The sequence below is a fragment of the Heterodontus francisci genome, chromosome 28, assembly GCF_036365525.1.
Source record: "Heterodontus francisci isolate sHetFra1 chromosome 28, sHetFra1.hap1, whole genome shotgun sequence".
Taxonomy (NCBI): domain Eukaryota; kingdom Metazoa; phylum Chordata; class Chondrichthyes; order Heterodontiformes; family Heterodontidae; genus Heterodontus; species Heterodontus francisci.
This window is the reverse complement of record NC_090398.1, coordinates 2,041,199-2,055,934: the sequence shown is the minus strand read 5'-3', so window position 1 is coordinate 2,055,934 and position 14,736 is coordinate 2,041,199. Positions and strand designations below refer to the sequence as shown.

General features: G+C 52.4%; 1 protein-coding gene across 1 annotated transcript in view; it reads left to right on the top strand.

Annotated features, from left to right (window-relative positions):
- The first annotated feature begins 208 nt into the window (after positions 1-208).
- ftsj3 (FtsJ RNA 2'-O-methyltransferase 3) overlaps positions 209-14,736 on the top strand; it is a 32,821-nt gene continuing 18,293 nt past the window's right edge. The window contains exons 1-6 of the mRNA XM_068060177.1: positions 209-409; positions 1,378-1,478; positions 4,210-4,296; positions 4,768-4,920; positions 6,424-6,559; positions 11,998-12,200. Coding sequence (XP_067916278.1) covers positions 209-409; positions 1,378-1,478; positions 4,210-4,296; positions 4,768-4,920; positions 6,424-6,559; positions 11,998-12,200 — 881 coding nt within the window. The remainder of the gene's footprint in view (positions 410-1,377; positions 1,479-4,209; positions 4,297-4,767; positions 4,921-6,423; positions 6,560-11,997; positions 12,201-14,736) is intronic.

Below are 14,736 nucleotides of genomic sequence, written 5' to 3'. Positions count from 1 at the left end.
CAGGAAACCCGCCCCCCCCCCGCCCTCCCCTGTCGCGTGTGTGTCTCAGTGCCACACCGGGGCCCGTTGCCGACACCGCACACCGGATTGGCTCCAGTCCGGAGTGAGACCTGCCCCCCCCCCGGGTCGCGTCTCCACGACAGTCTGGACTGTCTGAACTTTGAGCGCGCCGATAGATAATAATCTCTCAAAGCAGGTTGGGTGTAACATGCGAGTGAGACAGGAGGCACGGTGCCTGTCGTCTTGGTGTCTTTCAGAGCAGTTGGCCGGTTTCCACAGTGATGTTTGGGTCTGTTTCTTGCAGGCTGAAGGATACGCAGAGGGGGACTACACGTTGTACCACCGGTTCACACTGATGGAGTTCGTCAAAGCACAGAACCCAGTGGAATTTCTGGACAAAGCAAGTGAGGTGAGCGACATACGGATCAACAGCTGACCTTTAACCCCCCTTGGCGACCCTGAGGTCAGATTTGGGCCATCGACAGAGGGTGAAGTAAGGTCAGTCGAGCAGGACTATCGTTTGGAGAGAGAGGCGTTGCTTTCTCCCCACTGCCCTGTGTCACTGAATGACGGTCAATGCAAATGAACTCTTTCCCCACCACCACTCACCACCTCCCCCCCCACCCCGCCCGCCCGCCCGCCCCTCCTCTCACAACTGCAAAAATATTTATTTGTGTCCCTTTATCACAAGACGAACTTCATCCCACGATTTGAGCCCCGTAATCCAGGCCGACTCTCCCGGCGCCGGTACTGAGGGAGTGCCGCACTGTCGGAGGGTCAGTACTGAGGGAGGGCCGCACTGTGGGAGGGTCAGTACTGAGGGAGGGTCGCACTGTCGGAGGGCCGCACTGTGGGAGGGTCAGTACTGAGGGAGGGCCGCACTGTGGGAGGGTCAGTACTGAGGGAGGGCCGCACTGTGGGAGGGTCAGTACTGAGGGAGGGCCGCACTGTCGGAGGGTCAGTACTGAGGGAGGGCCGCACTGTCGGAGGGTCAGTACTGAGGCAGTGCCGCACTGTCGGAGGGTCAGTACTGAGGGAGGGCCGCACTGTCGGAGGGTCAGTACTGAGGCAGTGCCGCACTGTCGGAGGGTCAGTACTGAGGGAGGGCCGCACTGTCGGAGGGTCAGTATTGACGCCAGGACCCAGTATTCACCCCTCAAAGAGGAAAACATTTGACCTGGGATCTTGCTGTGTGAAAATAGCTGCATTTCCTATGCTACAAAGGTGACTCTGCTCTCAAAAAAAAATATGACAGTCGTTGAGTGACTGTGAAAGACTTTGCGACTTTCGCAGTTGGTGACAGGTGCTGTACAGAAGGGAGTTAAGACTGTCAGCTGACGGGCTTGGTCACTCTCTCCCTCTTCCCCCATTCCACAGATCACCTTCGACAACCCCGAGCTGGAGAACCATTCGGCCACTACACTGGAAATCCGGGAATGCTGCAAGGACGTGCGTGTTTTGGGACGCAAGGAGCTGAGGTGAGGGGAATCCCTTGCCAAAGTGGCGGATGTCCCGTGGTTTGACCCATACAAAAGGCTAACACAGGTCATTGTGTTAGCTGGGTGGGCTGATTCGGACACTTGGCCTCCATTGCAAGGCATGTAGGGTACTGAGAATAAGGAATTCGTGCTGCAGTTATCTCAGGGTTTGGAGAGAACGTAACAATTAACTCCTGGCCTGCCTACACCTCAGATTTTCATTAAACGTCTCTGCCTTCAAATCCCTCCAGCGTCCTCTCCCTATCTCTGTCGTCATCTTCATCCCGGACAACCCTCCCTATCTCTGTAACCTCCTCCAGTCCCGACAACCCTCCCTATCTCTGTCGTCATCTTCATCCCGGACAACCCTCCCTATCTCTGTAACCTCCTCCAGTCCCGACAACCCTCCCTATCTCTGTAACCTCCCCCAGCCCCGACAACCCTCCCTATCTCTGTCGTCATCTTCATCCCAGACAACCCTCCCTATCTCTGTAACCTCCTCCAGTCCCGACAACCCTCCCTATCTCTGTAACCTCCTCCAGTCCCGACAACCCTCCCTATCTCTGTAACCTCCTCCAGTCCCGACAACCCTCCCTATCTCTGTAACCTCCTCCAGTCCCGACAACCCTCCCTATCTCTGTAACCTCGTCCAGCCCCTACAACCCTCCCTATCACTGTAACCTCGTCCAGCCCCGAGAACCCTCTCAATCTCTCTAACCTCCTCCAGTCCCGACAACACTCACTATCACTGTAACCTCCTCCAGTCCTGACAACCCTCCCTAGCTCTGTAACCTCCTCCAGCCCCTACAACCTTCCCTATCTCTGTAACCTCCTCCAGCCCCTACAACCTTCCCTATCTCTGTAACCTCCAGTCCCAACATCCTTCCCTATCTCCATAACCTCCTCCAGCCCCTACAACCCTCTCAATCTCTGTGACCTCCTCCAGCCCCTATAACCCTCCCTATCTCTGTAACCTCCTCCAGTCCCGACGACCCTCCCTATCTCTGTAACCTCCCCCAGCCCCGACAACCCTCCCTATCTCTGTCGTCATCTTCATCCCGGACAACCCTCCCTATCTCTGTAACCTCCTCCAGTCCCGACAACCCTCCCTATCTCTAACCTCCTCCAGTCCCGACAACCCTCCCTATCTCTGTAACCTCCTCCAGTCCCGACAACCCTCCCTATCTCTGTAACCTCCTCCAGTCCCGACAACCCTCCCTATCTCTGTAACCTCCTCCAGTCCCGACAACCCTCCCTATCTCTGTAACCTCGTCCAGCCCCTACAACCCTCCCTATCACTGTAACCTCGTCCAGCTCCGACAACCCTCTCAATCTCTGTAACCTCCTCCAGTCCCGACAACACTCCCTATCACTGTAACCTCCTCCAGTCCTGACAACCCTCCCTAGCTCTGTAACCTCCTCCAGCCCCTACAACCTTCCCTATCTCTGTAACCTCCTCCAGCCCCTACAACCTTCCCTATCTCTGTAACCTCCAGCCCCAACATCCTTCCCTATCTCCATAACCTCCTCCAGCCCCTACAACCCTCTCAATCTCTGTGACCTCCTCCAGCCCCTATAACCCTCCCTATCTCTGTAACCTCCTCCAGCCCCGACAACCCTCCCTATCTCTGTAACCTCCTCCAGTCCCGACAACCCTCCCTATCTCTGTAACCTCCCCCAGCCCCGACAACCCTCCCTATCTCTGTAACCTCCCCCAGCCTCTACAACCCTCCCTATCTCTGTAAGCTCCTCCAGTCCCGACAACCTTCCCTATCTCTGTAACTTCCTCCAGCCTCTACAACCCTCCCTGTCTGTAACCTCCTTCAGTCCCGACAACCTTCCCTATCTCTGTAACCTCCTCCAGCCCCTGCAACCCTCCCTATCTCTCTACCTCAGGGAGCTGTGGGTGCTCAGTCAATGAGTATATTCAAGACTGAGATCAATAGTTTTTTTTTATATAGTTCTTCGGATGTGGGCGTCACTGGCTAGGCCAGCATTTATTGCCCATGACTAATTGCCCTTGAGAAGGTGGTGGTGAGCTGCCTTCTTGAACAGCTGCAGTCCATGTGGGGTAGGTATACCCACAGTGCTGTTAGGAAAGGAGTTCCAGGATTTTGACCCAGTGACAGTGAAGGAACAGCGATATAGTTCCAAGTCAGGATGGTGTGTGACTTGGAGGGGAACTTGCAGGTGGTGGTGTTCCCATGTATTTGCTGCCCTTGTCCTTCTAGTTGGTAGAGGTCGCGGGTTTGGAAAGTGCTGTCGAAGGAGCCTTGGTGCGTTGCTGCAGTGCATCTTGTAGATGGTACACACTGCTGCCACTGTGCGTCGGTGGTGGAGGGAGTGAATGTTTGTAGATGGGGTGCCATGCAAGCGGGCTGCTTTGTCCTGGATGGTGTCGAGCTTCTTGAGTGTTGTTGGAGCTGCACCCATCCAGGCAAGTGGAGAGTATTCCATCACATGCCTGACTTGTGCCTAGTTGATGGTGGACAGGTTTTGTGGAGTCAGGAGGTGAGTTACTCACTGCAGGATTCCTAGCCTCTGACCTGCTCTTGTAGCCACGGTATTTATATGGCTACTTCAGTTCAGTTTCTGGTCAATGGTAACCCCTAGGATGTTGATGGTGGGGGATTCAGCGATGGTAATGCCATTGAATGTCAAGGGTTGATAGTGGGGAGAAGTTGATGGTGAGGGATTCAGCGATGGGATTAATGCTCTTTTTCTTTATCAGGTTACTGCTTAACTGGAGAAATAAACTGCGACGCCACCTGGCCAAGAAGCTGAAGGAGCAGGCGAAGGAGCTCGACGGGGACATCTCGTGAGTGGGCGTTAGTGGGACAGGGCCGTTCGAGGATAAGTCACCTTCGCTATGGGTGGGGCAAGGTGGTATGGGGTGGGCGGGGGGGGGGAGCGGTGGAAGGTGCCTTTGGGTCTGGAGAGGGGAATGCGGTGTGACGATATCGAGCGTGCAGTCGTTGGAACGAGAGTAGGATCCGGTTTGACTGCACGATGCCGACTGCAGTTGACTAACAGGCATGAAATGGGGGTGACCCGGATGAGATATTGCACGGAGGGCGGGGTTTGGGGGGGGTGCGCGGTGCAGGTGGCGGTAGGGGAGCAGGCAGGTTTTGGATCAGTGACCCCCGTTGGCAGTCTGCGGGAGGGAAAGACGAGAAGGTGGGGGAGGGCTTCGGGAGTGAGTTGGGTGGGGGGGGGGGTGCAGTCTGGACAAAGCATCGCAAACGGTGCCAATAACTAAATGCTTCTGCACTGGCGTGTGGTCTTTCAGCCTGAGCTCGGAGGATGAGAGCGACGGGGAGAAGAAGGACGTCCGGAGACCCCCGGAGCAGCGGGAAGAGGAGGGAGAGGGCGCCGAGGACCAGGAGCAGGTGGAGCACGCACTGGCTGCCCTGAAGGCAGAGGAGGTGGCGGAACTGAAGAGGTAACGTCTGAGGCCCGTCCATCCCCCACTGCCTGCGCGTGTCGGGATAGAGAGAGAGAAAAAGTCAAGGTTTCAGGCTCACAATCTTTCGTCAGATCCGGCAAAAAAGTTAGAGATGGCGCAGGTTTGAATTCGTGTTTAATTTGCTGCCACTTCTCCTCCGGGGAAGGCCCACCTCGTGGAAGTTTCTGCTCTCCTCTCTCGCGGGTGGGATTTCCGTTTGTCTCTTTTGCCCTGTTCGCCGCTTTCTGTTAAAACCCGTTTCATCGACCTGAAGGCCCCCCCCCCCCCCGCAACTTTGTTTTGTCTCTCCGCAGTCGCTGCCCATCCTGCTATTTCCAGCATTTTCTGTTTGTTTTTTGTGCTCAATGTATTCTTACTTAACGTGCATCTTCACCAGATGCAAACCAGTGCTTAAACACTGTCTTAACAAGGTCCATTTACCCCTCCCACTGCTGCCGTCCCTGTGCTGACTGATCTGTATTGGGTCCCAGTTTGGCTGCACCTCCATTTTAAAACACTGTATCCTTTGTGTTTGAATTTCCCCATGGCCGTCACACGCCCACCCCCCCACCCCCCCATCTCTGTAACCTCCCCCGGTTATCTTAAATCTGTGTCCCTCTGGTTACCGACCCTCCAGCCACTGGAAACTCTTTCTCCCTATTCACTTCAGCAATACCCTTCATGGTTTTGAACGTCCCCTTCACCTTCTCCGCTCTAAGGAGAGCAATCCCAGCTTCTCCAGCCTCTCCGCATTCACTGAACTCCCTCATCCCTGGGACCACTTTAGGCAGTGGCATAGCGGGGTAATGTCAGCAGGCTCGTAATCCAGAGCTCTGGGGACGCGGGTTCGAATCCCACCACGGCAGATGGTGAAATTTGAATTCAGCTAACGAGTCTGGGATTAAAAAGCTAAGTCTAACGGTGACCACGCAGCCATTGTCGCTTGTTGTAAAAACCCGTCTGGTTCACTAACGCCCTTTAGGGGAAGGAAATCTGCCGTCCTTACCTGGTCTGGCCTACATGATGTGACTCGCAGCAATGTGGCTGACTCTTAAACAAAAAAAAAATGGCCTAGCAAGCCACTCAATTAAGGGACAAGGGGCAATTAGGGATGGGCAATAAAAGCTGTCCTCGCCAGCACACCCACATCGAATTTAAAAAAAATCTCCCCCCCCCCCCCACCGCGCCCTCTCTCGGGTCTTGACCCCTTTCCTCAAGTGCGGTGCCCAGAATTGGGACACAATACTCCAGCGTTTTGGAAACGGTTTAACCTGACTTGGCGGAACTTTCAGAGCTGTGCCGAATTTTGGCAAAGCGAGGTTGACACATTGCGCCCCGTCGACCCTCCCCTGCCCCACCGCCAGTGCCAGCTCCGCACTTGCCGGGCGCCGCACCCAGTCCGCTGGACGCGTGGCCTCACGATGGCAACCTTCCCCCCCCTTGCTGCTGCCGCCGCGCGCGTGTGTGGCCGTTGCGTAACCAGGGGGGTGTTCTCGGCAGGAAGAAGAGGAAGGTCCTGAAGGAGCGGCGGAAGCAGAGGGAGAGGATCGAGCTGAAGATGGACCTACCGGGGGTCTCCATCGTTGACGACGCCGAAGTCTGCCTCTTCTCCCTGAAAACCATCAACCGCAGCAAGGTCAGTCCGCAAAGGCCCGTGCGAGCGTAGGTCTTTGGAGCAGGAGCGGGCCGTTCGGCCCATCCAGCCTGCTCCGCCATTCGATCAGATTGTGACTGCTCTGAGTGAGGCCTCAACCCCACTTTCCTGTCTGCCTTTGACTCCCTCGTCAGTCAACTATCTTGTCTAGCTCAGGCTTAAAAATACTCAATGACCCAGCCTCTCTGGGGAAGTGAGTTCCACAGACTAATAACCCTCTGACAGAGAAAGAAATTTCTCCTCATCTCCATCTTAAATGGGAGAGCCTGAATTTTTAACCTGTGTCCCCTAGTTCTCATCTCATAAGGGGAGCCACCCTGTCAACATCCACCATGTTAAGTCCCCTCAAAATCTTGTATGTTTCAGTAAAAACACCTCATTCCTTTAAACTCCAGTGGGTTTAGGCCCAACGTGCTCAACACTTTTCCTCACGATAATCAGTCGAGTGAACCGTCTCTGAACTGCTTCTGTATCCTTATCCTTATTTTTATTTGTTTTGGGGGATGTGGGCTTCGCTGGCCAGTCCAGCATTTATTGCCCATTCCTAATTGCCCTTGAGGAGGTGGTGGTGAGCTGCCTTCTTGAACCGCTGCAGTCCTTGGGTTATAGGTTCTTTAAATTAGGAGGCCAAAACTGTACTCCATACTCCGGACGTGGTCTCACCAATGCCCTGTACAACTGTAGCAAAATGTCTCGGCTTTTACGCTCGATTTCCCCCCTTGCAACAAACGACAGCCTTCCATTTGTCTTCCTCATCACTTGCTGGACCTTCACGCTGTCTTTCTGTGGTTCACGTACCGGGGACACCCAGCTCCCTCTGTACCGCAGAGTTCTGCAATCTCGCTCCATTTAAATAGTGTACTGCTTTTCAATTCTCCCTGCCAAAGTGGTCAGGTTTCCCACATTCAGTACGATCACAGCTGATCTTCTGCCTCACTTCCGCTTTCCCGCCCTATCCCTCGATTCCCTCAGTGTCCAACAATCTCTCGGTCTCAGTCTTGAATATACTCAAGGACTGAGCATCCGCAGCTCTCTGGGGTAGAGAATTCCAAAGGTTCACAACCCTCGGAGCGAAGGCATTTCTCCTCATCTCAGTCCGAAGAATGGCCTTCTTAGAATAGAACAGTACAGTAACTAAATGGTAATGTTTACTGGATTAGTAATTCAGAGGGCGGGACTAATGATCCGGAGACCTGAGTTCAAATCCTGCTGGGGGGGTGGGGGGGGGGGGGGGGGTGGGGGGAGTTTAAATTCAGCTAATTAAATAAATCCTGAATTTAAAACAAAAAGCTAGTCTCTGTAACAGTGATCATGAAACCACTGGATTGTTGTAAAAACCAAACGGGTTCACCAACGTCCTTTAGGGAAGGAAATCTTCCAGCCTTACCCGGTCTGGCCTCCATGTGACTCCAGACCCACAGCAATGAGGCTGACTCTGAACTGCCCCTCTGAAATGGCCAAGCAAGACGCTCAGTTGCATAGAGATGGGCAATCAATGCTGGCCTTGCCAGTGACCCCCACATCCCATGAATAAATTTAAAAAAAAGGCTAATTGCATTGAGTCTCACTCATTGAGTGACACTCACTCCCTCAAGTAGAGCTCTGAAAGCCAGACCATTGAACAGGTCGAGAACAGGGAGTACAGCAAGGCCAGTGTTTTTTTTTTTATTCATGCATTAATTGCTCAACCCCAATTTCACTTGAGAAGGTGGGGGTGAGCTGCCTTCTTGAACCGCTGCAGTCCCTGTGGGGTAGGTACACCCACAGTGCTGTTAGGAAGGGAGTTCCAGGATTTTGACCCAGCGACAGTGAAGGAACGGCGATATCGTTCCAAGTCAGGATGGTGTGTGACTTGGAGGGGAACTTGCAGGTGGTGGTGTTCCCATGCATCTGCTGCCCTTGTCCTTCTAGGTGGTGGGTTTGGAAGGTGCTGTCAAAGGAGCCTTGGTGAGTTGCTGTAGTTTCCATTGAGTCTACAGCACTGAAACAGGCCATTCGGCCCATCCACTCTGGGCTGGTGTTTCTGCTCCACACGAACCTCCTCCCACCCCCTCCCCATCTCACCCCATCACCATATCCTTCTATCTTTCTGGGAGGGGGAGACAGAAAACAGGTTACTATGGGCCAGTTAGCTTGACATCTGTCGTGGGGAAGGTGTCAGAATCAATCATTAAGGAGACTATAGCTGGGCACTGAGAAAAACTCAAGGTAATCGGGAATAGACAGCATGGTTTTGTGAAAGGGAAATCATGTTCAACCAATTTATTGGAGTTCTTTGAAGGAGTAACATGTGCTGTGGATAAAGGGGAGCCTGTTGACCTACTGTGCTTGGATTTCCAGAAGGCATTTGACAAGGTGCCACATAAAAGGTTATTGCGCAAAATAGGAGCTCATGGTGTAAGGGGTAACATATTAGCATGGATAGAAGATTGGCTGGCGAGAGTTTGCATAAATGGGTCCTTTTGTGATTGGCAGGATGTGACGAGTGGAGTCCCACAGGGGTCTGTGCTGGGGCCTCAACTTTATAATATTTATATCATTGACTGAGATGAGGGGAGCGATGGCATGGTAGCTAAATTTGCAGTTGACACAAAGATTGGTTGGAAAGTATGTTGTGAAGAGGACAGAAGGAGGTTGCAGACTGATATAGATAGGTTGAGTGAATGGGCAAAAATCTAGCAGATGGAGTATAATGTGGGAAAAGGTGAAGTTGTTCACTTTCACAGGAAGAATAAAAAAGCAGAGTATTACCTAAACGGAGAATGACTGCAGAATTCCACGGTGCAGAGGGATCTGGGTGTTCTAGTGCATGAGTCACAAAAAGTTAGTTTTCAGGTACAGCAAGTAATAAAGAAGACTAATGGAATGCTATCCTTTATTACGAGAGGAATTGAAAATAAAAGTAAGGATGTTATGCTTCAGTTATACAGGGCATTGGTGAGACCACATCTCGAATACTGTGTGCAGTTTTGGTCTCCTTATTTAAGGAAGGATGTAAATGTGTTGGAGGCAGTTCAGAGGAGGTTTTACTAGATTGATACCTGGAATGAGCAGGTTGTCTTATGAGGAAAGTTTGTACAGACTGGGCTTGTTTTCACTGGAGTTTAGAAGAGTAAGGGGAGAGTTGATTGAAGTATATAAGATCCTGAACGGTCTTGACAAGGTGGATGTGAAAAGGGTGGTGCTCCTTGTGGGTGAGTCCAGAACTAGGGGGCACTGTTTTAAAATTAGGGGTCGCCCTTTTAGGACAGAAATAAAGAGAATATTTTTCTCTCTGAGGATTGTGTGACTTTGGAACTCTCTGCCTCAGAAGGTGGTGGAGGCGGGGTCATTGAATATTTTTAAGGCTGGGGTAGATAGATTTTGTAAGGCAAGGGGATCAAAGATTATCAGGGGCAGATGGGAGTGTGGAATTCGAGACACACAGGTCAGCCATGATCTTATTAAATGGCGGAGTAAGCGTGAGGGGCCGAATGGCCGACTCCTGCTCCTAATACGTATGTTCCTTTCTCCCGCGTGTCTTTCCCCAGCTTCCCCTTTAAATACATCGACACTGTTCACCTCAACCACTCCCTGTGGGAGCGAGTTCCACATTCTCACCACTCTCCGGGTAAAGGAGTTTCTCCTGAATTCCCCGTCAGATTTATCAGTGACTGTTTTATATTGATGGGCCCTCGTTCTGGTCTCCCATCACAAGTGGCAACATCTTCTCTACGTTTACCCGATCGAACACTTTCAGTATTTTAAAGACCTCGATCAGGTCACCCCTCAGTCTTCTCTTTTCCTGATGAGTATAACCTCTCAGTTCTGGTGTCATCCTGGTAAATCTTTCTGGAACCTTCTCCTGTGCACCAATATTTTTACAAAATGGAGACCAGAACTGAACACAGTAACTCCCAGTGTGATATGGAGACCAGAACTGTACACAGTAACTCCCAGTGTGATATGGAGACCGGAACTGTGCACAGTAACTCCCAGTGTGATATGGAGACCGGAACTGTGCACAGTAACACCCAGTGTGATATGGAGACTGGAACTGTGCACAGTAACACCCAGTGTGATATGGAGACCGGAACTGTGCACAGTAACTCCCAGTGTGATATGGAGACCGGAACTGTGTACAGTGACTCCCTGTGTGATATGGAGACCAGAACTGTGCACAGTAACTCCCAGTGTGATATGGAGACCGGATCTTTGCACAGTAGCTCCCAGTGTGATATGGAGACCAGAACTGTGTACAGTGACTCCCTGTGTGATATGGAGACCAGAACTGTGTACAGTGACTCCCAGTGTGATATGGAGACCTGAACTGTGTACAGTGACTCCCAGTGTGATATGGAGACCGGAACTTTGCACAGTAGCTCCCAGTGTGATATGGAGACCAGAACTGTGTACAGTGACTCCCTGTGTGATATGGAGACCGGAACTTTGCACAGTAACTCCCAGTGTGATATGGAGACCGGAACTGTGTACAGTGACTCCCAGTGTGATATGGAGACCAGAACTGTGCACAGTAACTCCCAGAGTGATATGGAGACCAGAACTGTGTACAGTGACTCCCAGTGTGATATGGAGACCAGAACTGTGCACAGTAACTCCCAGTATATGGAGACCAGAACTTTGCACAGTAGCTCCCAGTGTGATATGGAGACCAGAACTGTGTACAGTGACTCCCTGTGAGGTGTAACCAAGGTTTGAGTCAAGCTTAACAAATGAAAGGGTGTCCCAGCACGGCCCACAGCCTTCCCTTTCGACAGTTTTTGGTGTGTGCGGTGATGCTTGCAACTATATATCGGACTTGGGTGAGATATCACCTGGAGTAATGTGAAAAGTTTTGTCTTCCTGACTGAAGGAAGGATATATTTACCTGAGAGTGTGAAGCAGTGAATGTTAAGTGGACTGGTTCCTGGGATGTGGGGAGTGTCCGACGAGGAGAGATTGAGCAGACTGGGCCGATATTCCCTGGAGTTTCGAAGAATGAGAGGTGATCTCATTGAAACGTATAAAATTCTGAGAGGGTTTGACAGGGTAGATGCTGAGAGGCTGTTTTCCCCCCCCCCCCCCTCCCCCCCCCCCCGCCCCCGGAGAGTCTGGAACTGGGGGAGGGGGGTCACAGTCTCAGGGATAAGGGGTCGGCCATTTGGGACTGAGATGAGGAGAAATGTCTCCACTCCGAGGGTTGTGAATCTTTGGAATTCTCTACCCCAGAGAGCTGTGGATGCTCAGTCGTTGAGTATATTCAAGACGGAGATCGAGGGATTTTTGGACACTGTGGGAATTGTGGGATACGGGGAGAGGGCGGGAAAGTGGAGATGAGGTAGATCAGCCATGATCGTATTGAATGGGGGAGCAGGGTCGAGGGGCCGAACGGCCTTCCCCGCTCCGATTTCTCACGTTCTTGTGTGTTCCTTCCCTTACAGTTGAAGGAGATTGAGCAGGGTGACATGAAGGTGGCAGACGAGGCACTTGAGGAAGGGGCCCTCGACCAGGATGGGATAAACCTCTCTGACCAGGAGATCAACGATGATGTGTCGCTGGCTAGTGACCTGGACTCCTCCGACCTTGAGGATGTCAAGCAACGAGAGCAGCAGATGGACAGGAAGAAGAAATTGCAGCGCAAAAGGTGAGTCCGTCCAACAGCAAGTGGTGGCCACTGCTGAGGGAGTGCCGCACTGTCGGGGTCAGTACTGAGGGAATGCTGCATTGCTGGAGGGTCAGTACTGAGGGAGTGCCGCACTGTCGGAGGGTCAGTACTGAGGGAATGCTGCATTGCTGGAGGGTCAGTACTGAGGGAGTGCCGCACTGTCTGAGGGTCAGTACTGAGGGAGTGCCGCACTGTCGGAGGGCCAGTACTGAGGGAGCGTTGCACTGTTGGAGGGTCAGTACTGAGGGAGCGCCGCACTGTTGGAGGGTCAGTACTGAGGGAATGCTGCATTGTTGGAGGTTCAGTACTGATGGAGCGCTGCACTGTTGGAGGGTCAGTACTGAGGGAGCGTTGCACTGTTGGAGGGTCAGTACTGCACTGTTGGAGGGTCAGTACTGAGGGAGCGTTGCACTGTTGGAGGGTCAGTACTGAGGGAGCGCCGCACTGCCCAGTGACAGTTCCCTCGACTGCCTCACTCATGAATGTATGTGCCTTTACCTTTCTCATGCAGCTCTGTTCCCCCCCACCCTCCACCTCAATTCTGTTCCAAACTCTTCCAAATTTATCTTTCCATGGGTGTTTTTAATCTTTGCCCATTCCCAATTCTCCCCCCCCCCATCTCCCACCCACTCCTGCCTCTCTTCACTTTTCATCCACTCAGGATGTGTTTCCAGCTGACGTGCTCCAGGTTCCTTCCTTCCCTCACTGCCCTGGTAAATGAGGGTGTCACCTCTTAGTCTTGTCTGCTGATTTTAAATTGATGCATTTTTGAAGTAATCTTTTTTGGTAAATTGACTTGCATTTATGTACAGCACCCACGAACACAGCAAAACATCCCAAGGGGCTTCACAGAAGTGTAATCAGTGGAAATTTAGACCCTGAGGCACCGAAGGAGATATTAGGGTCAGGTGACCAAAAGCTCAGTCAAAGAGGGAGGTTTTACGGAGAGTCTTAAAGGAGGAGAGAGAGAGGCGGAGAGGTTTAGGGAGGGAATTCCAGAGCTTAGGGCCCAGGCAGCTGAAGGCACGGCCGCCAATGGTGGAGAGATTAAAATTGGAGGATGCTCAAGAGGCCGGAATTGGAGGAGTGCAGAGATCTCGGAGGGTTGTAGGGACTGGAGGAGGTTACAGAGATAGGGAGGGTTGTAGGGGCTGGAGGAGGTTACAGAGATAGGGAGGGTTGTAGGGGCTGGAGGAGTTTACCGAGATAGGGAGGGTTGTCGGGGCTGGAGGAGGTTACAGAGATAGGGAGGGTTGTAGGGGCTGGAGGAGATTACAGAGATAGGGAGGGTTGTAGGGGCTGGAGGAGGTTACAGAGATAGGGAGGGTTGTAGGGGCTGGAGGAGATTACAGAGATAGGGAGGGTTGTCGGGGCTGGAGGAGTTTACAGAGATAGGGAGGGTTGTCGGGGCTGGAGGAGGTTACAGAGATAGGGAGGGTTGTAGGAGCTGGAGGAGGTTACAGAGATGGGGAGGGTTGTAGGAGCTGGAGGAGGTTACAGAGATGGGGAGGGTTGTAGGAGCTGGAGGAGGTTACAGAGATAGGGAGGGTTGTAGGAGCTGGAGGAGTTTACAGAGATAGGGAGGGTTGTCGGGGCTGGAGGAGGTTACAGAGATAGGGAGGGTTGTAGGAGCTGGAGGAGGTTACAGAGATGGGGAGGGTTGTAGGAGCTGGAGGAGGTTACAGAGATAGGGAGGGTTGTAGGAGCTGGAGGAGTTTACCGAGATAGGGAGGATTGGAGGGGCTGGCGGATGCGCCAGAGATAGGGAGGGGTGGTCATGGAGAAATCTGAAGATTACATTGAGAATATATATATAAATATATACCCCTGAGGTAATACAGGTCGCAGAAACTGGGCTTGTAATCCCTCCAGTACAGAAGACTGAGGGATGATCCAAATCGAGGTGTTGAAGATGTTGAGAGGAGTTGATCAGGTCGATAGAGAGAAACTATTTCCTCTGGTCGGGGTTGGGGGACAGAGTGCAGAACGAGGGGGCAGAACCTTATAATGAGAGCCAGGCCGTTCAGGGGTGATGTCAGGAATTACTTCTTCACACAAAGGGGAGTGGAAAACTGGAACCCTCTGCCCCTGAAAAAGCTGTGCAGGCCGGGGGTCAATTTAACATTTCACAACGGAGATTGATAGAGTTTTGTGAGGATAAGAGCGCTTAGCATTATGGACACAAGACAGGAAATGGAGTTTAAATACAAGAAGTGACATGATCCAACTGACCGGAGTAACAGGCTGGAGAAGGGGCTGAATGGGCCTCCTCCTGTTCCCGTGTAACAGGCTGGGGAAGGGGCTGAATGGGCCTCCTCCTGTTCCTGTGTAACAGGCTGGAGAAGGGGCTGAATGGGCCTCCTCCTGTTCCCATGTAACTGGATGGAGAAGGGGCTGAATGGGCCTCCTCCTGTTCCAGTGTAACAGGCTGGAGAAGCGGCTGAATGGGCCTCCTCCTGTTCCATTGTAACAGGCTGGAGAAGGGGCTGAGTGGGCCCCCTCCTGTTCCTGTGTA